Raw genomic sequence first — 25,125 nt, 5'->3', positions numbered from 1 at the left:
TCCATTGAACCCTATGTTCAAGTCTGAAATTGAGGGGTGTACGGACCCCTGGATCCCCCCCCCCCCCCACTAGATCCGCGCCTTGAACGTACCCGCGTACTAAACGGGAAAACTTGGAAATACAGCGCAAAAAGGTCTCAATCTTTCTATAAAACTGATTTTCTGGGGAACGTCTCGCACTTTGTGTCTAAATATTTAGGTCTGCAGGTTCCAGGTGAGCTGCAATCGTTTTCGAGTTCTTGAATTCCCAGAACGGTGAATCGCAGTAGCAGACGAATTCTAACTCTTAATCGAAGGAGGGAGGGGAGGCAATGAGCTGGCCTTGAGGCGCAACGTCACTCTGTCGCGAGGAGTATACGTCACATAGGGGTGGAGTCCAGTGAGGGGGGCAATATTGGGAGCAATATCCGGAAATAAGGCAGGAACCACTTGTTGGGTGCAAGTCCTGTCCTATAGTCATCCGAGGTGTATGTTTTCTTCGAGTGGTACGTACAGCATTCTGGAAGCATTTCAGATATTGATGTTGCTCTGATTTCTTCAGGAAACAAGAGTCCCGAAGGACTGTCTTTCTAGTTACATCAACGCTTGTCACGGTCACTGGCAGCTTAGCAAGTCTGTGGACCATTCCAGCACGAGACGCTTTGCATAAACATTTTCCAAGGTGCGGCCGCTTAGTGACATATTCTGGTGTTGATCCGATGTTCTCTAATGCTATAATGTACCCTACGACAGGGATGGAATCACAATATTCACGTGGATGGCAGTGGCTTTTCCCACTTCCTTTCTCGCCTCACTGGCCTGCTGCATTCCACTATTCCTTATACACCTCAGGGAAAGGTACAGCTCTCTTACAAATACAGCTTGCTGCAACGTTAACTTCAACGCGGCAACGGCTGGCGGAGCAGTTGGAGAGCCACCCTATCGGCGCTAAGTAGGAGTGGGATAGCCCGCAACCGCAACCACCGCAACGCTCGACGCTCAGAGAGGGCGTTGTGGGCTATCCCACTCGTGCTTGGGAGTGTTTGTCAGAGAAGCCTCCTCCTCCTTCGCGCATTCGGAGCGAACCGTCTGTTTCTCAACAAACACCCCCAAGAACGAGTGGGACAGCCCACAACGCCCTTTCCCTTTTGTTCTACTTAACGCCGATAGGGTGGCTCTCCAACTGCTCCGCCAGCCGTCGCCGCGTTCAAGTTCACGTTGTAGCAAGCTGTACAAAGACGTGTTGTACACGCAGCAGTCTGAATATCCTTCTTTGTAGTGATGTTCCCGATGAAGATGAAGACCAGCGCGAGGTCTGCACAATAGCTATTACTAAGCTGAACAACCTGGGTCCCTACAGGTCAGCAGCTCTTGGATGATTGAAGAGGCCCCTTACATTTGTTCCCCTTCAACGCGAACCATTGACTTCCTATGCTAAAGCACTTCCCATGTAGGTCGTGCACTTACTGAATGCCTTTGCAGGATTTGGGATTTGATTTTTGTTCTCATCGTTGCATTCTACGTCTTCTCTGTGTTGCCTACATACTCCAGCAGCTACCACCCGAGGTAAAAAAAAATTAAAAATTGAGGGCGATAAATGTAATTAATGCGATGACAAAGCGTCAGCATTAGACGAGACACGTCTTAAGACGTGTCAGTTGCGCCGCGCAACTGACGACGGCTGCGCCTCCTAGCGGCTCCGCTTCACGGACTCAGATTGGCTCCGCAAGCTGATTCGCTGTTCTCCGTCACGTGCCGCGCGCCGCTCCCTGCCGTGTATGGACACCACACTCACCACGCTGCGGCGCCGCCTTTTCTTCAAAATGGGGCTTCTAATGCTAACGCATTAATACATCCAATCGTGGTTCGCAATGATTCGTTAAATAACGTTGGCCATCCGAATTCAGGATCGTTACGCTGGTCTACCTATGCTTTCTGATGATCGCCTGTGCCGTGGTCCCTCCGGACGTGAAGCAGCCACTTGCTCAGAGCAGACATCTCCATTGGCGCAACTTTATCCATAACCTTCCGTGGGAAGTGATCTTAATCTACGGCAGCATGCAGGTCTCTAGCAAGGCCGTTGAGGTACGTAAAGTGTCTTCACATGTCTCACGCTGCATTATTAATTAATTTCTAATTTATAGAAGTATGGCGTCATAACCTGCACAGCAGTAGCGCACAACAACTTAGCCAATAGTACAAACTACAAAGTACAAAGTAAAATTTTCAGCTAGAATGACGCTGTTTTAAGAGAGAGGGGAGCGTACGCCTTTTTTGTGTCAGTTATCATACATTCAAATTGACACAAAAAGGCGTACGCCTTCCTCTCTCTTCGAATCAGAAGTGATAACCTTATCATTCGTAGCGACGGTTTGCGCAGAGTGTGCTATGCGGTGAAGCTCTGTTTTTAGAGTGCATCGCTGAATTTCGCTATGCAAATGAGCCGAAGTAAGAACTACGTACTCTTCAAGCACAGAAAGAGCCACAGGCAACCCACGTGAGAGGGCCACATGCTTTGGAGCGACGCAGCTGATTGGTGTAGGAGCTGATCTGTTGGCCAGACAGACAGGTCTTCGACCCAGATGAGGCGAAGGTCGCGCCATTTCTGCGCTCGAAAAGTGCGTAGTTCTTGTTTGGGCTCATTTGCATAGAGAAACTCAGCGATGAATATTTCAACGCACGTGCGCGTTAAAGGATTTTTTAAACATGGAATGGCTTTCAACGAGGAGCACCTCCCGTCGTCGCTTTTGCGCGAAATCCCTTAATTAAAGAGTTAATTAATTTTGGGGTAATTAGTGATCTTATAGTCATATACTTTCTTCGCCTGGCCATATAGCTCAACTGCAAAAAACGGCATCTATTTTGCTCTGCTAGTTTTTAAATAAAATTCTGTAACGAATTTTTAAAGAAAACACCGTGTATAGTAGCTGTGTTTTGAACCGAACCTTAATCGCAGCTGCTTTGCCTTGGTTTCTTTGCATGTATGTTTGTTTGCAGGCAACCCGCTTGCTACCTGCCCTATTTGAAAGCATGGGAAACAATTTTTGGCTGTTGAACTCTCCCCTCAGCAATCAGATAGCTCTTGCTGTGTTCGGTTGTGTCCTGGCCGAGATCATGAACAATGCCGTGCTTTGCCACCTTGTGGTTCCTATTGTACTTGAACTCGTAAGTACCACTATACAAAGATCGCGCAAAAGTGCGTACCCAATGTCTGTGTTGCGGTGTTGATGGCAATGCTCCCTTCTTTGTATTTGTTAGCGCCGGCAAAGTATTTTCACTGACCCGTGCCTTATCACTGCGTAATTGAATCATTGTGAAAAATGATTAACACTCGGCAAAACTTTGGAGATCCGATCCTGCTGCCATGACGTCCGGGGAAGATGAGCTCTCATTGGCCACTCAAAATCCGTCTGTTAAGGAGACGGCACGGTGCTGACCACATATTTTCCTCCCGCTTCGCCTGAGCCGGTTGACATCGCGTCACGAGTCACTTGATTGGCACTCCCACAAGCGTCAACGTAGTTTGGAATGTAGGTGGTATTCGCCCCGAGATCGAACGGTGACGGCGTGCTGCGGAGAAACGATGAACTATCGTAGTGTGGGTAGCTTCCTGGCGTCGCCTGCTTTTACACGTTTATTTTCCGCGTTCATTGTGCAGTGGGTGGGGAATCGGAACAGTATCGTACCATAGCGCCACAAGTGATCTTCCGGTGAATATACACAAGAATTACAGGAAATAACCATCAACTCCTCCGAACATCGGCCGGCGTGTTATCCACACTAGAAAAGTGACGGGGTCGCCCCCTATAGCGTACAAAGCGTTAAATCCGTTATGTGTCTGTATTTTTTCTTTCTGTACTGTCACTGATGCTGTATCTCGACCCTTGCGAAGCAAGATCTTGACTTTCAGATTTACTTTCTGGGTCGGTTGTCAAACATTCCACTTTTAGCCCTCAATTTGACACAGCATTATGTATCATCTCTGGCAAAAAAAAAAAGAAAAAAAAGAAAAAACGAAAAACAAAAAATAACATCCCTCCATCAAATGTGGCCCACGGGCTAACTCGCTTTATAGGAATACGTGTATCCACACTCAAGTGGTTGTGTAGCAATTTTTTGACAGGTTCAGTTAGTTACTATGTAGTTTGTCGTCTTTGGAGCTGTAATGGGAGTAATGAGGGTATTTAAATACTGCATTTCTATCTACCGTTCCCAGCAAAAGTATTTTTTCTTCAGGCATATCAAACCAAGACTGCCCCCTTGACTTACGCAATTCCTGCTGTAGTGGCGTCTTCTTCCAACATCATCCTTCCCATTTCGCTGCCTCTGGTGCTTATGCATCAGACGCTGCATGTGGACATGTTACACCTGGTGAGTAGTAAGGTCCTATCAGACGACATGACCACCCAAGCAGCACAATGTACTGAAAGTCGAGTGCAATAGGGGTGGACGGGTAGGTGGAAGGCCTTGAACAGGCTCGTGAAGCTAAAGAGCGCTGATAAGACACATACCGACAACCCCTATTGCACTCTACTTTCAGTGCATTGTGCTGCTTGGGCACCGTCCGTGTCGTCTGTACCATATCTGCTACGGAACGCCTCATGGTTAAGCCACAGGATGTTCCTATGGTGATAAGTAGAGCACGGAATGACATGACGTATTTTGTCACGTCTTCTGCTGGAATATTCTGGGGAATATCGCTCGTGTGAATACACTAGTGTCGTCTGTCGAAAAGGACGGCTGAGAATTGTACCACTAATGAAGTCTACGACGCCCTTGTTTTGTGCTGGTTCATTTTATACAGAGCGTTTCAATTAACGCTCCGGGCTAAATAATTCGCGAACGGGTGCACCAATCGAAGAACTTTCTTCTTTACGAGTATCAGTCCGATACGACCTAAAGATGCGCACAGTGTGAATGAGTGGGGGGCGCTCATTATTTAAAGAAAAATTCAAACGAGTTTCGCGAAATAACGTCCATTTCTAAAGCAGTCTTTCTACTACCCCTTTTGGGACCTTCAGTGGACACCCTTTAGAGAAAAATCTGCCAGCGAAGCGAGTCATCTGTTGAAGTAATTAATTGGTTTCGGTTTTCATAGTCTTGTCGCGGTGAACGCAAAAGGACGTAATTCATTGGTGGATAAGGGAGTGGATAAGAGGGGGTGGATAAGAGCGTCCTTTTGCGCTTCACCGCGACCAGCCGCGACAAAAATATGTAAACCGAAACCAATTAATTACTGCCGATTTTTGTCGCGGCTGGTCGCGGTGAAGCGCAAAAGGACGCTCTTCAACTCCCTTATCCAACAATGAATTATGTCCTTACACTAATGAATTACGTCCTTTTGCGGTTCGCCGCGACAAAAATATGGAAACCGAAACCAATTCATTATTGCAACAAATGATCCGCTTCGGAGGCAAATTTTTCTCTAAAAGGTGTCCACTGAAGGTCCCAAAAAGGGTAGTACCCATTTTAATGCCGACGGCGCCCTGCTTTAGAAGTTATGTTTTTTCACGAAACTCATTTGAATTTTTATTTAAATAAATTACCGCCTCCCACTCATTCACACGGTGCGCAGCTTGTAGGTGGAATCGGATAGATACTCGTAAAAAAAGTTCGGCCCGTTCAAGAATTATTTAGCCCGGGGATTTAACTGAAACACCCTGTAGACCGTTTCCCACCCTATGCGCCATTGTGATGATTTATCGATTTCTCGCAGCTCATGATCGGTTTTATGGCTAAAGTCATAATCGTGGTCACCATCATAACATCAGTGAACACCACTGGCAAGTTCTTCTTTGGCATTTCTGCACGCAACACCAGCACGTCTGCACAGCCCACAATGCTGGCTCTCCGTGGGGCCGGCCATCTTACTATATCATGAATAGCTGTAGTGATCTCGTATAATTTTATTACACGACATTCAAAGCAAACTTTATGGTTGTATAAACAGTAGTTGAATAGGCAAGCCACACAGCAGGTCATATGCAACAATGTTACTAAAAATAAATATGTAACTTCAACGCTTTTAAGAGAGTTTGTATCCCATTGTAGTCTGTAACTGTGTGTGATTGTACATGGCACTGCAGCGTCAGTGTTTGTGATCTTTGTTGCGGTTGACACACGCACTTGAGGTTCTGTGTAACGAAGTAAAGAAAAATTCTCAAAATATATTAAAGGGCACTGTAGTAGCACTGATGTAGCACTGTAGTAACATATTCTTGATATACCGGTACCTTGAAACCAAGACAAAAAGAAAGCGATTCGTCCGTGATTGATTTATGCTTTCCCTCTCTCTTCAAGAACGCTGACAATGCGGAGCGGGCTGCCATTGGTCTGCTCAAACGACCTGTCCAATCATCGGGTGTTGTAGGAGACCAATCCGACGCCGCCTCTCATTGTTCAAAGACTCGTACGCAAAACGTAAATGCTGTCAGTGAGCACTACCAAAGCCACCTAGCTACAGAAGGCCTGCCCTAATTCTTCCTCACACTCCTTCGCACGTAGACGTACAATGTCCGCCAATCCTAGCAGTCAGCCAATCGTCGCAGACGATTTCGAGACACAGGCTTTCCCTGGCTTCCAGTGGCTCCCAACGCGGCTAATGACGGTTCGTTTCCATAGCTACGGCCAGTGAAAGCGACGTCGTTATTGGCGGGCCCTCCAGTTGTTACATCACGTCGCTCAAGCGACGCGCTTCCACAGAGATCGAAAGAACCCGCAATACTCGGTAGTTTCGGATTTTCCGACAGTAGATGACGTCACCATGCTCTCGAGCGTCTGTATCCTAGCGACCAGCTCACGCACCTTCCCGTTCTCCGCTCTCCACTCCACGACGGAGCCTCGATGGAATTTTTAATACCGTTGGGTTCATATCTACTACTTTCTTTTGTTGAAACTGGCCTCTAGGATGTTCAGTGGCACTTTCTGTGCCTTGACATTTCGTCCACTTGTACAAACGACACTTTGTCGTACAGCATCCGAGACAGTATAACTGTATATAAACACGCACATACACACACACATGTATATACTGTAGACAGCTATAAGTATACCCAAGAAAAATGCATGTTGGCGAGTAAGGCAAGTTCTGTTGTATCACGGGGGTACCGAAGCGAGCGTATGCCATCGCTCGAACCGCTGCTCGGGATATTGTACCACGTCGAGCCAATGCTGTAGCTGCTCTCCCTTACAGTGGACACCCAGTTCAAGTCCACCTGGGGATATAGGAGACGCACTGAATGCACTGGAACGAAACTACAAAGTGGGATATATACCTATGTATTCGTCCATTCTGCCGTAATCCCATACAGACACCTGCAGGAACCTTTTCTCCAGTGTAAGATCGTTTCCCAGTTTGAACGCGAATTCCTGAAGATGATGAGACGGGCGAGAAGTCAGGCATGTTGGGATCACGACCTACTCGATTATAACGACCATGTCATAGGCACCCCTTCCCAGCGCTACATTTGGAAGCTAGCGGCGGCGCTACTCATCGGCCCGGTTATTGTTTCCTCAACTTCTACAATACTTTGTACTTCAGCTTACGTAAGTATTTTTGTACAAACGGTGGATATCCCACGGCAGATATTTCATTCTACGCGTTTTCATAGGAGCTGTTGCTGTCGTCTGCTACAGTAGTCGTACGCCCGCTTCTGCGCGTTCAAAATTCAAATTTCCATTGTCCAATCATGGTGTAGATCTCGCGGGCCGATGAGTAGCACCCCTAGCGGATCGTGCGGACGGGCTCCTCATAGGGGTTGCAGATTATGACATGGTCCTTATAATCTAGTAGGTCGTGGTTGGCATACGCCGTAATGAATACGTTACCTCGTTGAATTCTGGGTTTAGGGTTTTCCTCTTAATCGATGTCTTGTGCTTCATCGGAGGAATGTCTGGCTTCAAGCATCTAACAGAAGAGAAGGCACTTTACAGGTACGTTCACTGGCAGTATATGGTTTATTTCCATGACGTCACTTGCATGGACGCGTCACAGTGGCTAGCGGGTTTGCCGCCACGATGTATAGCGGTCCTGCTGACCCTCTGCTCGCATTCGCGTTTCATTTGGTATTCCTAGGTGTTCCTAAGTTCAGGTACCGTGTGAAATTTATTCGTGCAATACCCCTGTAATTTTCATCTCTCCGACATTAAAAGGGTTTTGACACGACTGATGTTGTTTCATTGTGCCCTGCAAGTATCGTACAACACGTCGGAGTACGTAGGAAAAAATTGTCTACCATTCCCATTGGTTGTCGAAATCACGTGACCCTGCCCACGGCCGCCTCATTGGCGGAGACGCCTGCCGTGACGTCAGAATCGTACGAGTTTCGATTTTCGGTACTAGTCGTGTCCACTCGTCTATTTCCCCTTGTGCTGTAAAACTTGACATGCAGGTTCAATAGACCCGCTTTAACCCCTATAACCCCTTCTGAATAACGCATGGCAGTGAACGGAAAACGAAACCAAATCTCGCGGGGTCCGTCCACATGATGGAGGCAGTCTCGCCTTCTCGGCGCCAGTGACGTTCCGAGACCTTGTACTGAACGAAGGGTACTAACATTTTCACGAAGGGGTCCGAGTTGCGATCCTTCTCCGGCAGATTAACACATCTTACGATCCCAACAAAGAGCATGTTCCCTTGGCACGAGTGTAAGAGGGAAAGGAGGATGCGTGGTTTCTCGCAGTATAACAGTTCTTCGTCCTGAAATGCAGAATTTTTTTCAGTGATTGCAGCTATATAGGACGGTCTTATATGTGCACTGTTGAACCATACCTACACCATGGGGCAACTACAATCGCGAACGATGCCACAATTTATTTCGCCAAGGGTCCTTTAAAGGGGCAGTTCTGTCCCCGAGCATCAATTCGTATACAGGGTGTCCCAGAAAACTGGGTTTCCAACCTCCTTTCGTCGGACTGACAATCATTTCGCTGAAAAATTCGTCGCGCGCTATCCTCTGCGAACTCCGTAGACCATGATTTTCGGCTATTTTTTCCCGATACGATAGCTCCTCAATAATCCTGTCAATTATCATTAATTTGAATAAATTCGGCACGCTCTTCACATGGGTTGGCAAAGTTCCGAGTTCGGTCCGCAAAAATTTACGTAATTAAACTTAGGTTACATGACATGCACATCAGTATTAGGCAAAAACCTAGTAAGAACAAATGCCGTTGACCGCATGATTCTATGTGGTGTAGTTTTTTTTATTAAAATTCAATGGCACGTTTTCTGTGGACCCTGTATATCTTCCTTTCCACGGGTAGGGCATTCCCTAATTTACCGAATCTCGGCTTCAAATTTGCCGACGTTACAAATCATTGGAATACACATGCTTTGAAATTCTCACGCAGAGCGGCGACGTGCGCGACGTCGGTGTGACGACATTGTGACGACATGAGGGCGTTCCCCTTTGCGTCGTTCTCACGTGATCTCATCTCAACTGCGGGAATGATTTGTTTCGGGCGCTCCTGTTACAGAATTCTTCGCGTCCCGCTGCGGGGAATAGAGGAGGAGGCACGGGCGAGGAGACTCACACGTGACCATTCTTGCGATGACGTCACGGAAACGTCACGAGGGCTGATGAGGAGGTTCTTCTGCTTGCTCCTCTCCGTGGGCACGGGCCTGCTGCCGACTTCACAGCAAAGTGAGTCAATTTCGAGCGAAAGTGTTCCCAGCTGAGTATTTTGGGGTCAAACCGAGCGCACCTTCCCTTTAATGTGAGCTGAAGTCAAACGTGAAAGTGATACGTACTGAACATTTCTCGAGCTGCACACTGAATTGTCCCATGTGATTTGGTCTGAGTAACCTTAACGGAATCACGACCTCGCCGAGAAAGCAGTTCCCGAAATGGTACTCGTCGAAGATCGTCAATCTGTAACAACACGTTATGGACGTTACGGCCACTAAACAGGTGCAAAATACGCATGTACTGATGAGACCAAAATGTGCTGAAAGAAAGAAGAGATATCCACCGAGCAACATTTATCTTCAGTAGTGGATGCAAGAAATATTGTCCAAATCCTATTCACGTTAACTTGTCCAAAATCTGTTTGCACAGTTTTGTTTGAAGAGCGGTAATTCCGGAGGCAATGTGCAGCCCTTCTGGCATCGCAGGATGCCGAGCGCTGCCGCAATTTTTGCGTTTTTACGCTTTTACCTTTGGTGCGAGGGTTTACGCATCCTGTCTACGTTTGCCGTGCTCAACAAAAAAAAAAAAAAGAAATACCCAGAAGAAACTTTTGTGTGTTTTAGTGAACCACTTCACGGAACGAGGTCACGAATAGCAGGGAGACACATTCAGCCCCCGAAGAGGCGAAGTTCCAAGAGAAGGATGAGATGATAAGATAAAACAGGATAGAGAGGCTCATATACAGGGTGTTTCACCTAACGTAAAAAAAAATCGTATTAAAAAATCTGCTCTAATCTATAAAAAAATCTACTACTATGGGGTCAACGCTGTTTATCTCGGGGGAGATTTAGCCATCACTTCTGAGCACATTTATCAAATTTAATTCACGAGAAATTGCATTTTCTCAAATGATCTCTGAAATTTGCCAAGTCAACACCACGTTATTATTTTTACAGAAACAGAAAGCGCACGTCGGATTTACTCCATTGCATTGTAAATTACATTCCCTTCTGGCTCAGTAATGGCTGAAAAAACTCGCAAAACACGTCGTTTCGAGGCGCGCAGATTGTCGGCCGAGCTCAGTTCTCCATCAAATTAATGCAAGATGCGGCGGAAGAAACATTGTCACCCGTCCCTTCCTGTTTCCTTCTCGCTCTTCTTTCAGATAACTTTGCGTTGCAACCACATGAAAAAGGGAAAGTGAAAGGGCAGGTACATGGCCTCCTCGCATCGTTTCTTTCGGAGATCTGAGCGCGGCCAGCAATTTGTGCGCTCCGAAACGACGCAATTCCCCCCCCCCCCGGCTATTATCATTGTAGTAGTGAAAGTACTTTGCAACAGAATTTGGTAAATTTTGGTAAATTTATTTTTGGTAAATTTTGGTAAAACATTTGGTAAATTTGGCATGCGCTTTCTGTTTCCGTTAAAAAAAAAAAAAGAAAACGTGAGGGTAACCTGGCAAATTTCGGAGCTGAATTGGGAAAATTCATTTCTCGCGAAATAAATTTGATAAACGTGCTCAGAAGTCATGGCAAAATCTCCCTCGAGATATATCTTTGATACCGTACTGTTCAGACAAGTAGATTATTTAACACATTTTTTTTTCTCGTTAGGTGAAACGCCCCACTAAGTTACTTTCGGAACGCTGGTAGCGCCCCCTCCCGTGGAGGCCGTTTCCAACTGGGTAGGTGGTTGACACATGGTGATTGGTGACAATGTGGGGCAATTATAACTCTTATCTATGCTTATCTTGTCACCTACGTGAAAAGACAAAAGAGAACGGGATTTATTTCAAAGTGGCGGGTACTGTTTATACAGTAAAAGTACCTCACTTCTTACCTACTACTAGAAGCTAGTATACTTTACTGGAACACACGACATTAGGCCCCAAGGTCTGCTCAACACTAATTCAAAACGGCAACACTCGGAGCAATATATGCGCCATGCGTGCACTGTACCTTAGTGTTCGTTTACTGAGGTCTTCCTCCTTCTGGAATGTCAGTGTTTCATTAAATTCCGGGTTCACCGTCCTGTGAACCGTCTTCGTTCGCATAACATCCTCCTCTACACAATGCACGCAGGTCGTGTCTTCGTGCGCTTTTCTTGAGCATGGCAGCAACTCGAGACTTACAAAGGGATCTGCCAAGCCATCAAGGTCTGTACCACGTAAATGCTGCAAGGTCAATGACGTTCCATTAATTCGCCATGTAAGTCTATACCAGATTGTGCTTATACCTGCCACAAGAAAACGAAAAGACTCGATACATCTCCATGGATAATTTTCGGAAAAAGAGGCCTGGCTCAGATATTGTTTCTTTTTTTGCATGCCTTGGATACCCTAGTGGTGTGAGCTATATCCTCACCTCAACGCCTTCCGTTCCGCTTACGTAGTACGTTTGCGTAGAGCCAACACCACCTAGATAGAGAAAGCGGGCGCATTGCCTCCTCTCCCCAGAGGAGCAGGAGCATGTGTTCAAAGAGCGGATGACATAAAACGTGGGGTGTGCTGACCCGCCTGACCGGATTATCACTGTGCTGATAGCGCATAGGAGGTGAACAAACACGTCAAAATGTGAGAAGTATTACTGGAGTATTATAGTATGTAATACAAATCCAAAATGTGTTACAGTAATACTTCAAAGCATTGTTTGTATTACATGTCCAGCCCTGAGTACAGAAGGCCTGCTCATTGCCTCCTTTCCCTCCTTCAATTAAGAGTCAGGATTCGTCTGCTACTGTGATTCACCGTTCTGCGAATTGAAGAACACGCAAATGATTGCAGCTCACCTGGAACCTGCAGACCTAAATATTTAGACACAAAGTGCAAGACGCTTTCCAGAAAATTAGTTTTGAGAAAGATTGAGACCTTTTTGCGCTTTATTTCCCAAGTTTTCCCATTGAGTACGTGGGGACGTTCAATCACAACTCGCAGACGACGGTGGTTCGACTTTATGGCCACGACCGCTGAAAGCACGTTCGTGATTCGCTACGGCCGTTGAAAACACATTGGCTGACTCTTAATTGTTACGCCACGTCGACGAGCGCGCAGGCTTTCTGTATCTAGGTGGGGCTGGTAGAGCGGGGCTCTGTTACCATGGCGACGATTCGCCGTAACAAAGCGCAACCGCAAACGCAACAGTGTGAACCAGCCATAAGTAGAGGCCATTTCCAGAGGCCATCTCCGTAACGAACCAGAAGTTCTGCGTCGGCAGGTGCACTGCGTTTGAATGCGTACGTACAAGGCCAGACATGCGGTCATCGCAAGTCTCAGCCAATGACCACCATGCGTCACGTCCCCGCTCCCCAAGCGAAGATGGCCTCAGGGCGCATGCCCCGGACACAACATTATGATTGGTTCTCCGCTGGCGGGTGCGTGCGTCTGAAAAAGTTCAGCTCGGGCGCGTTTTGCTGCGGAAGGTCCCGCACGCGTCTGCTGCCACGGTAACCAACGCTCGCCCGGCGCCCACACGCAATGCAACGGGCCCATCTGTGGAACAGATACTGCTATGTTCCGCATCAGCGACAATCTACCAAGCTAACTTTTTTTTTTTGTCCGAAAAGTGCTTAGATTTGCTTCCGCGGCCGCAGAAGCTCCGGCGGCGTGACATTAGTCTCTAAGCGGAGAGTGAGAGCGTGACACTCAGATGAGAAAAGGCGCCATGCGTCCAAACAGTTCATACAAGATCTCCTTTTGTCGACATTCACATATGGTGGCAGTGTACCTTAGCTCTGTGTATGGTGCACTTGAGGGCTTGGCCTGAGTTCAGGAGCAGCAGAGAGAATTCCAGAGTGCCTATGGGGCCTAGGGCAGAGAATCAGATGTTTTCCCAACATTCTTCCATACTCTGCAGTAAAAGCTCTTAGTATGCTCTGAGTGGCATTGTATATACAGAGTGTGAATCATAATCACATAATAAAGTAGTAAAGTAGTAGTTTATTCAGAGTTTGCCAACCAAAAAATAAAGAGAGATTCAAAGTATGCAACGAAAATGAAGCACGACAGGCCATTTCAAATAAATAGGTCTTTAATGCGTAAAACAGCCAGAAAAAAACAACAAAAAGAACAATGCAACAGAAACAACACAGTAGGGTCATTTCAATAAGGTGTGCTGCTTGTTGTCCTTGGATTCTTGTGAAAAAGATTTTGACGAGTTTTGATGATCAAAGTATGGAGTAACAACAATACTTCCCCAAGCACGGGCGTTTTTGTAAACTAATGAATATGAAAATCCAAACGAAAAAAGAAAAAACATCGCTTATTTCTTTCCCATATTTGCCTGCTCTTAGGAGATGCAAGTTACAGTGGTATGTTTGTCTGCCAGCCTTGGCTTGATTACTTTTGTTGGTAGGGTCTTTCTAAATGCAGAGAAGATTGCTCGTGGTTTAGGTTGAAAGCCAAATAAATTAATTTTGAATACATTAAATCCTGTAAATTAATACCTGTTAATTAATAGCCTCTAAACTAAGTACCTGTAAGTATTTTTCAAGCACATTCTCAAGTACGTATGTCAGCCAATTGCATACTTCAAGGGATTCTTTCTTTTTTTCCTCGTTCAAATAGCTTGTGAAGCCAGCTTCGTACAAGACTGGTAGCATGATTTCCGATATAACCTAAGAGTGGAGCAGAATGTACACATCAAAGTTTTTTGTCACAAAAAATCCTAGGAAGTGAGCAATACACCTTGATCAACATTACTGTAATGACCCAGCAACAAGCATAAATAAACTTGCAGCACAGCACTGACAGTAGTAATAAAGCATAATAGAGAATGCAAGCAATATGCCATTCACCACAGATGATGTCACGCATCACCATGTGTTACAGAAAACTTGCAAGTACCCCTTTCACAGTGAGACAGTAGCTAAACAGTGAGCACTTTCAGTGGGCTTGCGGTGCATATATCTGAGATGCTAGAATCAAAATGACTCGCACAATTTTTGCTGTCAGGTGTACACGTAGCATGACCTGGTTGATTTTTCTACCTATCTGTGACAGCTGGGAGGGCAGCGTCTGCTATGCCACCTTTTTCGAGAGGCTAGCTGAGGTGCTGAGTAGCGAGAGATTGCATCATTGGGAATAACTTGCGTCAAACCAGATACCAGAAAAGAAAATGGGTATAATCACTGCAAATGCACCGCAATTTGTCAGCGAGCAGCAATGGGCAAGCAAGGAAATACTAATTATAGGATACAGTATTGTATCGTGCACATGGAACACAGATACATGTATATAATTCAGTTGCCTGTGCAGGTAGCTAGTACAATGTTTGACGACATGTGCGCAGTATACACGTGTATTGCAGTACCCTGTTCACACTGGGGACATCCATAAATGACATGTTCGAATGCTTTTCAGCTCTGATAACATGTTCAAGCCCACTCCGAAGAATTTATCGTAATAACATTGTGCTGATGGTAAGAAGGGCTGTTCCCTTTGGTTTGGCATCAACACAATCAAGCAGGGGAATTGTGTGTGGTCATTATAGGTGAGGCAGCATTTGAGCACGTCATCATCGTTGAAGAAGGAATTGCTAATATTCTTTCTGCTCCAGAAATTTCCATTATCAATACGTAAAAGCTGGTGTCTTTCCTATATATTAGGTTATATCACGATATGAAAGCATCGAATTGCTCACTTCAGTGAATTCCTATGCCACATGCTAGTCTGATTAGAGTATGATATGATATGATATGATAAAAATTGCAACCTTCATCATATTTTACTGCATGAAATCTGATATTATTTATAAAATTAACCCATTAGGTTATTGACTTTTATTGGTAGTTGCAAGTTTAGGGGGGATAGCATGGTGGCTGTTATTTAGTTGCCTCCGTTTCCTAGACTAAAATTTTACAATTAATTAATGAATCGAAAATTAACAATTGCTGTCCCATTTCAGCAGGGCAGCTGCCTCCTTGTATCAGAAACCAGACAAGTCAGGCGTTTTGAGCTGTTACGTGGGAACAGATGTATCACGGTAGAATCATTTCATTGCTTGTACCAGTGATCATTTATCTGAGTAAATTACAAACTCGTTAAGCAGAACATCCACATGTTAATAAAGAACTGAAGCCAATTGTTGCATGCTACATAAACGTGAATGCAAGCAATGCATGCGAATGGGCTAGTGTGACAAGAACATATTTTGGGGGAACTGCTAAGAGACAAAATCCTTCAGTGTGACAAAGTGTGCAAAATGTGCACAGGGGATATAGCATGGGTGCCAGCTATGAAATTAGTTCTTTTGCTGTTCCCATTGCAAACTGCACCCAGACAGTGGTGCAGTGGTGACTAGAATGGTATTTGTACTTCCTTTAGGAACAATTTGCTAACAGGAGCATGTGCCTTGTGGGATGCATATTGTTCACACCAACAGTAGGCCTAACAAAGAAGCAGACCGCTGGACAATTCAACCGCAAAGGTTCAAGTCTTGCAGCTTGTCAAATGTGGGAAACTATCTACCAGAGTCTGCTTTGAAGCCCTCTCTCACAGCAGACCTGGGGACCCGTTCTCATTCTTCCTCCCTACGGGCTATTTGAGATCTAAGCACTTAAATCAGTCTTCAGTGAGAAATGTTATGTTGCATATGCATGTGTGTTGTAAATACGTTTCAAGAAGCATAACCTGGCCTGTCACTGATAGAATGAAAAATGCGGGACAACTGTAGCCCTTGCATTAATAGTTCAATGATCAGTATGTAATAGCCATATCTGGAAATGCTGGGTGTACAAGTCGTTCCCCACCATTTCCAGTTCCCCTCCATTTCTACGTCCTAAAGGATTCGTGTTATCCGCGGTGTGTTGGATCATTCAAGTGTGAGACCAGCGACTGACTAGAAAGGAATACCCGTGTGACAGGAGTATAATAAAATTTAGTACCTACGGAAGAAAGGAAATTACGTATAAATAAACATAATGAAATGGCATTTTGTTTCGAGAATCAGGGCTTCTCGAGGCTCAGGGAAGGACGCATTCTCAGGAACATTAAAGGAGCAACAAAATGCAGGCAAGCTGGAAACACATGCTTGCAAAAATGAATTGGTAAGTGCATAACATAAAACATGAACGACATCAAAACAAGGATGAGTTTGGTCAACACCTGTGTCATCAGACGGGCAAAAGAGCTGACGCGAGCTCCACCTGGGGATAAACGCAACACATAGATCCTCCACATAGCGCCCCATACCTGGCGCTGGCACTCATTGGCTTTTTTTTTTGCGAACTACTTGTCGATCCTCGTCGTGCGGTCCATTTAACATTCATTTTCCCAAAGATATTTTGCATGTCAGGGTTGCAAGAACACTGGAATGCACCTACTTTCAAGCACTTTCTGGAGAAAAAAAAAGAAAAGAAAAGGAAAAACAACAGAAATTTTGATCGAGTTAGGTTGAGCCAAGAAATTAGTCACCAAACTGGTAAGTCCATCCCACCAATCAGTAGTCAACTCCCCGAGGGTGACAGCAATAGGTACCCAAGTGACAATCTGACACAGAAATTTGTAACAGACCTAGCATGGTAGTGGAAATGACAACATCATACAGTTTCCAGTACATTAACGTATCGATTTTCGGCTAAAAATCATTGCTTGCAGGTGCACAGAAAAAGTGGCCCAATCATCATTGACCACATGCTCTTTTTCAAAAGATTCATTGTGTTCTGTATTCTAAAGCCACAAGCCAAGTTGTTTGATTATGAGTGCTGTCTTCTACGCAGTCGTTTCCTATCACTACCAGGACTATGAGTAGCGGAGTAAAGTGGAGTGGAACAAAGCGAGTCGAATAAAATAATAGTTCCAGCACTCTTGTACGCTACGTTGTGCTACAAACACATTTTTGGAAAATGTTGCGCAAGGCACTCATCACATACTGGTGACATCCACCACATCTATGGCGCAACAGAAAATGAGTCCCTAAATCATATGTAGAGCACTTGAGTAGCATAATGAGTAATATTGTTTCCACAGTTATGACCGTGCATGTGGAGAGGAGAGGGGGTTGAATCCCCTCACAAAAATCTGGAATAAATTTATAATTTTTCAGGTTTCACCCCTTCCTCCATCACAAAAAAAATGCCTGAGCGTTAGCCTCAAGTAAGACACACATCTCATCAGGGAGTCTATTATTTATCAGCTTGCCTGCACTTATGAGTTGCATGCTTTTATCTCTCACTTATCTGCCCCCCCCCCCCCCCCCCAACCCCCTTTTCTATGCAACTACTGCCTTCCGAGTGCGTGCTTATGACTGTGCCCGTAATTACCAACATACCTGCAGTGCAAACATGTAAGAGGAAACTCCTAATACATACTGAGCATGTGCTCCGAGATATCTGGAAGACACGTCAACAAGAGGAACATATGCAACAAAGAACTGAGTCCTATCTCTGCACGTTTCTCAACCTGCGTATGAAGCTGGCGGTTTTCCCCTTACTTGAATCCCCGGAGTATCGGCGGTCGTCTTCGTAAACTGAGCCAAAAGCGGAGTCGTCGAACGGATCGTTTTTTCCGTTTCGTGGCGGGTGTGCCGTGACATATCGGCCCGTTGTTCCGATGCTGCTGATGCTATCTGCAGACCGATCCTGCATTTTGTCAACAAAGATGACTGTTATTTGTGAGCTGCTTGAGACGAGGGTCTGGTGACTTCTCTTTCTGTGCTCAAATACTCAGCTGTACTCAATGTATACATATGTGGTAGCAAATTCTTCTCTGGGACAGAGAAACTCGTTTGCAGTACGCACATGCAACTTACGTGAAATCCCTTGTTGGCGTTCCGTTCGACCTTCCAAAATTATTCCGGCAACGTGCTATAAGCAGGGTCCGAGGTTTTCGGGAAATATTTTTTGCCAAATTCGGGTGGTAAAATTCCGATGTAAAATTTCTGGTATTGTATATGATACAGGTAAAAATTGGGTTTATTGGGCTTGTTACACATATCACAAATGTAGAAAGAAAACAGCTTTCAAACTAAGTAATAACACTGTCTATGACAAAATGAGGACTGTGTTAAAAGGTCTACGGCAATTCAAGCCAGCATCGAACGGAATGGTACTTCAAATCTGCATGGTATTGCAAACCTGCACTACTACTAAAGTACTGCAGTCAAACTCCTCCTTCTACAGTCAGACTCCTTTACAACGAAACTCAGGGGACAGCAAAAAAAAATTGCAGTAAAGGTATTTTCGTTAAAAAGGATGTCTATTATTGGACCTATAGGCTCCAGCGGGACCGCAAAAAAAATTTGCTGTAGTGGTATTTTCGTTAAAAAGGTGTTCGCTATAAAGGAGTTTGACTGTACTTCGCTTAACGTGAGAAGCACTTTCGTTTTGGTGCCCGCGTCGAAGTAGGAGAAATGATTCCGACTTAGATAGTTGGAATTCCGTTACATTCGGCGATTCATCGGCAGTTCTGCTTATTTTGGCTCCTGACTCCTCGTTTCTTTTTTCTTTTTTAGGAACTATCTAAGTTACTGGGCGCTGGGTCTTGTTTAGGCCGCGGGGCAGTACAGCCATCTCAAACGGGCGCGACACACCCGGCGGAAGCCACGCGCACTTCTCAAATGATTTCTCGACGCGCGCATGCTCGGCGAGCGTGTGACCTCAAAAAAACAAATTTTTTAACACACGCAGAGACTTTACGCCGGAATCTGTCGACTCCCGATATTCGTGCGTGAACGCTTGTGGTCAACAAACGTGGCAACATTGGCGCGCGTCACTCGCTCTCTTCGTGCCGCATGCGTTACGGGTGGCACCCTCTAGGTTGCCCTCTAGGCTGTGGTGTCACCTCTTTCTGTCTGTGATCCCTACCTCTCTTCCACTACTGCAGTTCTGCAGTAGTGCACACACTACTTCTGCGCCGCGTTCTGCGGCGCGTGACAAAAGGACCCCGGTTTGGGTAGAAATTGGGTTTTTAACCCGAATCACTAAATGTGCGATTCAGGGGGCAAGTACGGGGAAAAAATGGGTAGAAAACCCCAAAACTTCAGACACTAGCTCGAAGTATGTCATGTCAGTTATGTTCCAGCAACATGTCAGAAAAAGTAAGCGTTAAAGAAAGAACAGAATGTGGGTCCTGAAAAAAGTTACTGGAAGATGCCTTATCAGACAAAATCCAAGAAGTCATAACCGAAAAATAGGGAAGCTTGTGCAAACCTCCGAGATGTAAAGGGCGTGCCTTTTCTTCTCGCTATCCAGTTGCTCTTCCTCGGAATCCGTTTTGGAAGCTTCATTTTGTCTCCTTTGCAACCATGGTGCCACCTCAGAATGCCGACTAGCTGGGCTCTTTGAAGAATCTGACATGCATATTAGCTCTGCAATATAATATATTGCCGTCATCAACAGCGCATCAAACAGAGGCAGAGGAAGAACTGAAGAAGGATTGTCTATCATGCAGGACAGGAACATTTTGTTCCATTCACGTGAAAGCTATGTAACAACCCCAACAACACTGAATGTCGTCTGGATGAACGAATAATGTCCGAACGCATTCGTACGTCCGATACCTGAGGGATATCGATCGGACGTAAGAATTCGTTAGGACATTATTCATACATCCAGAGGATATATGGTGTTGTTGGGGAACAAGCAGGCTTCTAGTGTCATTTAATTATCCAACAATGAATTTTTAAATGGGCCTTTACTCGGATGCTCTCAAAGGCCACGTCAAATTAACTAAAGGATGGGAGTTGACGTAAAGTCAGGAAGTGCCGGTGGCAGGACACTAACACCTTGCTGGTAAGGACTCCTGTCCTTAAGACCATTACTTGGGCGTTTGTGAGGCTTAAACACTGCGTGTTAGTCGTAACTGTTCTTTCAGCCCTAGCTTACTCCACAAAGTGTTACAATGATGTGTGTGCCATTGCCTTTCGAGTTCTCTCCAATGCAAGCGTGATATATGTACCGTTATAAAAGCTGGTGAGGTCGCCCTCTGTGCTGCACTGCAAAGCCGAAGCGGTGTCACGTGATGACGCCCCTTGCTCGAACCTCTCGGGAGATGAAGGGAAGGCAACCTTGTTGCTGGTCGAAGAATCACTGCTGTCTGCTACGATTGGACAGAAAGGTGTCACAACCAGCTTCATTCGTACGAGACTTCTCCGGGGACCTACTTGAGTCATACAGTGCTTTTCGTGAAATGACCCTCCGGTTCACCTTGTTCCCTCTCATTTCATCGTCAGAACTGTCCGTAGACTCTTTTTCTGCTTGTCCTGCATCGTACAAAAGGGGCTCCATATTAGTTGTAACAAGAACCACAATCATTAACGAAGCATGTTGGGCTAGTTGGTACATAGCTGGCATGTAGAAACTAGCAAAGAGACGGAAACACACGGAAAAGGAGTAGACAGGACAACCGCTGGCATCACAAGTGTCGGTGACGACTTCGACACAGTGGTGCCTGAAAAAAAACTATGAGCGTCATTGGGACGAAAATTTTGACGTTCGAACACTGAGGGCTCAGACTATCGAACAGACACATTTTTTACTGCGTTACATTACCCTTAAGCAATTCCGTGTAACGCTTGGCTATAAATCACTAAAATTAATTCATAAAACTTCATTAAATGTCACCAGAGCAAATTCAATGCCCAGAACCTCGCGGCCTCCTCCAACAGGGAGAGTCCCCCTTCATTTTTTTAGAAATCACGCGTCACCTTTATGCCACGATTTTGTTGCGTGGGCGGACACCCCGCTGCCGTTGCCTTTGCTGCAGGCAAATTTGGTACCGGCGTCCTTCTTCTCCGGGGGAATGTAGTTTGGCATGCCATGGTAGAACCAAGCTCCAGATTTCTTCCACATCTGGAGATGAGGTGCCAATAAGGCATAAGAAACAGGAGACCCATAGGAAGGGCTGCACTAACCTCTCTAGTCTCCGAGCAGATCATACAGAGCCATATTTGTTCTTTGCAGACGCTGAATGTATCCACACAGCATTTTGAGCACACGGCCTAGAGTAGGATTACAATTAAAACTTCAGCAGCAAATTGCTACAAAAATTCTTCACAGCATAGTGGCAACATCAGTTGACTTATTGTCTTCGGTTATTAATTTTCCTAAAAAAAAAAAATGCAACAAAAATATGGAAATATGTATTCAAGGGGTATTAGAGAAATCAAAAACGGACTAGTAGAGTATGACGACGAGAGATCTATGCTCGCAGTAACCTGGGAACATGCCTGAACTCCTGCTGCAAAAGCATCACAGAAATTTGCCGAATACCTTAAAAATGCCACTATAAAACGACAAAAAGGTTCCAAAAATTCCAAGGGTAACTTCAAGTGTACCACAAGCTACTTGCAAAAGTAATTAAGTTACACTTACAATTACATAGTACTGAAAGTAGTCTTGCAAGTAATCAATCATTGATAACGCAATTAATTACAGAAGTCGGGTTGCTTGTTAGTCAAATTACTCTACTTGTCTCGTTATCCACTACCTACTTGCACACTCCTAATCATTCAGAGCTGTGATTCAGAACACTGGCCCCACCTTTCTGCAGTCGTTGCAAATCATCGGTGAGCTGCTCAACAGCCCAAACTCTTCGGCACACAGGAGGCACTGCGTTGTCCCATTGCCAAGCGCATTCCTCTTCATATTTTCTACCCGTTCGACTAGTCGCCTGCATTGTATGGTTCACTGCTGTTAGCGAACGATGCCGCTGCAAAATTAGTGACCCCACGTACCCAACACGGTGTTGTTCGATGCGTTCAAGCATGTCTGCCCGCTTTATGACATCCACAATGACTTCTTGGTCTGTGTCGCTCATCTGCTCTACCTTCGAAAATGAGTTGATGCCTCCTGTTTTGACAGACCAGCCTGTATGCAGCCTGTTTGTGCAGATGACGTAGGTTATTTTAATTACGTACAAGACGGAAACGGTGTTGGAAGGCAACGAAATGTTCGACTTAAAGTTTGCAAAATCGTTCCCCCCTGTTTTCTCACTTCCTTTTTTGTCTTTTGAACTACTTAGCCCCGCACTGGAGGTCGTGGTAGACCAACCATGAGTCATCAAAATGTGTGCCGAAGAACATGCACAAGAGCTAACAACAGCTTAAAGGGAGACTTTGCAAGGATTCGAAAAAGATTAGGTGAGCATCATACTGAACACAACATTTGCATTCATTTTGCGCGAGTAATTACTTAGTAAATGATGACAATAGCAAACCTAAACTGAAATGCGAAGAGCTGAAAACAGAGCTCCATACTACGGCGGTTCACCCAGCATTGTCGCCTGCTTCCAAACCTGCATCCTCCCTTGCGTTTTGAAGAAAAGCAAAAAAGGACGTCCCACATAGTTGCAGTTTCCATTACAGTCATAATGACGCCGCCTACAATGGGACAGAAGTGAGCACGCTTTGGAAAAAGGTTGTATCCTTCCAAAACACAAGCAGGTCGAATAGAGCAGCGCCCAGAAATGATGCCGGATGATGTCAGCAGTGTGTTGCTTCCAGTGCCCTCTCGCTTCACAGAGGTGAAGCGCTCGCTTCGTAATTAATTTGTTTGAATAAAATCTGCACAGTCTTGGAACGAGATATTTTGTACACGTGTTCCTGACATCTCAAACGTTACGTCATGTTAGCTGCCACTACTTACTTTGCTCGCAATGCCAACTCTCGGTCATTGGGACAAACCCACTTGTCTCGTTCGCTGTAGTCAGTCATGCTTCAGCTCCTTGAAAAAAAAATAGAAAATTTGTCGCATCACAAAAAGGGTGGCAAAATGCACCTCAACCTAAATTGTTCAATATTTATGCCAAGAAGAGAAACTCAATGTATATTTACATTCAGCACAAAAAAGATATGGCATGCGCCGTCTTAGAACCTCAACTCGCAAAGTCAAACACCTTTTAAAGGCCGCTTAAAATATAAATACTACATAATTTTAAATAACAGCCATTGAAATGATAATACAATATAAGATTATAATTTGTATTCGAAATATAGGTCATGCTTCCATCGTATTTTCGGCTGCAATGGCATATGAAGGCCTGACGCCAGACACACAGCAAGAGCGTACTACTAGTGGAGTTAAGTATTGTATTGTATTGTAGTAAAATTGATGTGCATCATTTCTGTTTCCCTGTTTTCGATTATTTAGTTTACCCGTGCATTAGCCAAGGGCAGACCTAGGGGGTGGTCCAGATGTCTTGACCCCCTCAATACATGATGATTTCAGAAAATCCCAGTGCTCCTTGCACACACATTGCATCCTGGGTGCTTACTGAGTGGGGGAACGAAAAATAATCTTTCACGTTTTGCTTTCGCTGACCTTGACACGTTGTGGACAATAGACTGATATGGGAGAAATCGAAACAGTTTGGAGGCCACCCGTTTCTTTCGTATTAGTAAGCTCCCAGAGTTCAAAGCGGTGCTAAGCACTCTGGGATTTTCTGAAGTCATCTATTTCTGTTGTCACTGAGTGCTTCAATTGATCCTATCAAGTGTATGTAGCATGCTTATAGGGTTCTTCGTTTTCGGGTTTTATGATTTTTTTTAATTCGGGAGGGAAAAATCGGGTGCTACTTACACACGAGAATTCAGGGAGAAATCGGCGAAATGTGTGTCTCCCTCTCGTCCGTGCGTGTTGCGCCTTAAGATGCATCAGTATTACCAACTAGCTCAACTATTGTTGTTGTTAGAAACTTATTCTTTTTTTCTTTAATGTGATGTTCTTTAATGTGGAGGAAAATTAAAAATGTGACCCCACGTAGGCGCGTTCATGTGGAATACCCAGACTATCTGATGAAAATCTATTTCTAGGGTGCTCACAATCGATTTCCTCCGTAAGCCATTGGCTTACCGTACCGCCGCCAATTGTGAAAAATAACAAAAGGTAGAACACATAAATGAAACAACTTTTTGTGTCTCAACAAAGTGTTCAATTTGTTCTTCGCACTGAAGTTTCCGGCACAAATAATGACAGCTCTTAATCTTGCTATTTACAAGTAAAATGCGGAGACGCTGCGTGAAAGCCTCATGTAACCTACATCATACCAAGCATGTGTGATCGGTTAAAGAACCAGATGAGCCTATCCATTAACGTTGGCGTGCCTTGTCTGCATACAACTCAATATGATTGTACTACTAACGAGCGCGTACCATCAGATCACAGATGGACAGCTGGCTCATTATGCGACTGCTTCCTAAATGAGTTTATGAACCTCTCTCACTTACATTACCTTATAAACGTCTCCTGACGCTGCAGACGTGCCAGTCACATGGTTTTATGCCTCAAAATTGACAGGTGTGAGATACGAACGTACCGAACATTCGCTATTTCACAGCCGTTCACAGGCATCCGTCCGCGCATTCGACGCATTCGCAACTTGTTGCGCCACCTGTGATGTATGCGCCGTTGCTCCGTTCCAGCTTCCGAGATTTTTCCCTTCGTGTCATGCGCACCCACGGTTTTGCATAAATGTCATTGTGCTGAATGAGAGATTGAGCTCGTTCGCGCTGTCTTTGTGATGCCACTTCCCACCACCCGCAGCATCACAGAAACCGTAAGAAAACGAAAGTGAAAGAACCAGAAC

At 45.1% G+C, this 25,125-nt stretch overlaps 2 protein-coding genes across 6 annotated transcripts in view; one reads left to right on the top strand and one right to left on the bottom strand.

Annotated features, from left to right (window-relative positions):
• The window catches only part of LOC135370977 (uncharacterized), a 19,234-nt gene extending 13,141 nt beyond the window's left edge, over positions 1 to 6,093 (top strand). The window contains exons 12-19 of one of the 2 annotated variants that reach the window (XM_064604926.1): positions 542 to 661; positions 733 to 837; positions 1,259 to 1,339; positions 1,462 to 1,545; positions 1,887 to 2,064; positions 2,977 to 3,144; positions 4,216 to 4,350; positions 5,696 to 6,093. In XM_064604926.1, the coding sequence (XP_064460996.1) occupies positions 542 to 661; positions 733 to 837; positions 1,259 to 1,339; positions 1,462 to 1,545; positions 1,887 to 2,064; positions 2,977 to 3,144; positions 4,216 to 4,350; positions 5,696 to 5,860 (1,036 nt within the window). In that variant the 3' untranslated portion in view covers positions 5,861 to 6,093. The remainder of the gene's footprint in view (positions 1 to 541; positions 662 to 732; positions 838 to 1,258; positions 1,340 to 1,461; positions 1,546 to 1,886; positions 2,065 to 2,976; positions 3,145 to 4,215; positions 4,351 to 5,695) is intronic. The other variant, XM_064604927.1, reaches the window with a different exon arrangement.
• LOC135370978 (rabphilin-3A-like) lies at positions 5,871 to 25,125 on the bottom strand. Of its 4 annotated transcripts, none has more exons than XM_064604928.1 (17): positions 24,772 to 25,125; positions 23,187 to 23,264; positions 22,277 to 22,420; positions 22,083 to 22,212; positions 21,455 to 21,541; positions 21,248 to 21,392; positions 20,705 to 20,803; positions 20,500 to 20,640; positions 19,752 to 19,909; positions 18,035 to 18,182; positions 13,331 to 13,410; positions 11,567 to 11,781; positions 9,731 to 9,851; positions 8,535 to 8,677; positions 7,807 to 7,885; positions 7,254 to 7,347; positions 5,871 to 7,193 (listed from the first exon to the last, which is right to left on the bottom strand). In XM_064604928.1, the coding sequence occupies exons 2-17, from the start codon at positions 23,252 to 23,254 to the stop codon at positions 7,075 to 7,077; spliced, it is 1,971 nt and encodes a 656-aa protein (XP_064460998.1). In that variant the 5' UTR covers positions 23,255 to 23,264; positions 24,772 to 25,125; the 3' UTR covers positions 5,871 to 7,074. The 4 variants fall into 4 exon arrangements, with proteins under 4 accessions (XP_064460998.1, XP_064460999.1, XP_064461000.1 ...); XM_064604929.1 differs by having other exon boundaries at positions 24,856 to 25,125; XM_064604930.1 differs by lacking the exon at positions 24,772 to 25,125 and adding an exon at positions 24,120 to 24,139.

This window comes from Ornithodoros turicata, chromosome 10, assembly GCF_037126465.1.
Source record: "Ornithodoros turicata isolate Travis chromosome 10, ASM3712646v1, whole genome shotgun sequence".
Taxonomy (NCBI): domain Eukaryota; kingdom Metazoa; phylum Arthropoda; class Arachnida; order Ixodida; family Argasidae; genus Ornithodoros; species Ornithodoros turicata.
Note: the sequence above shows the minus strand (reverse complement) of the source record. Positions and strands in the feature narration are given on the sequence as shown.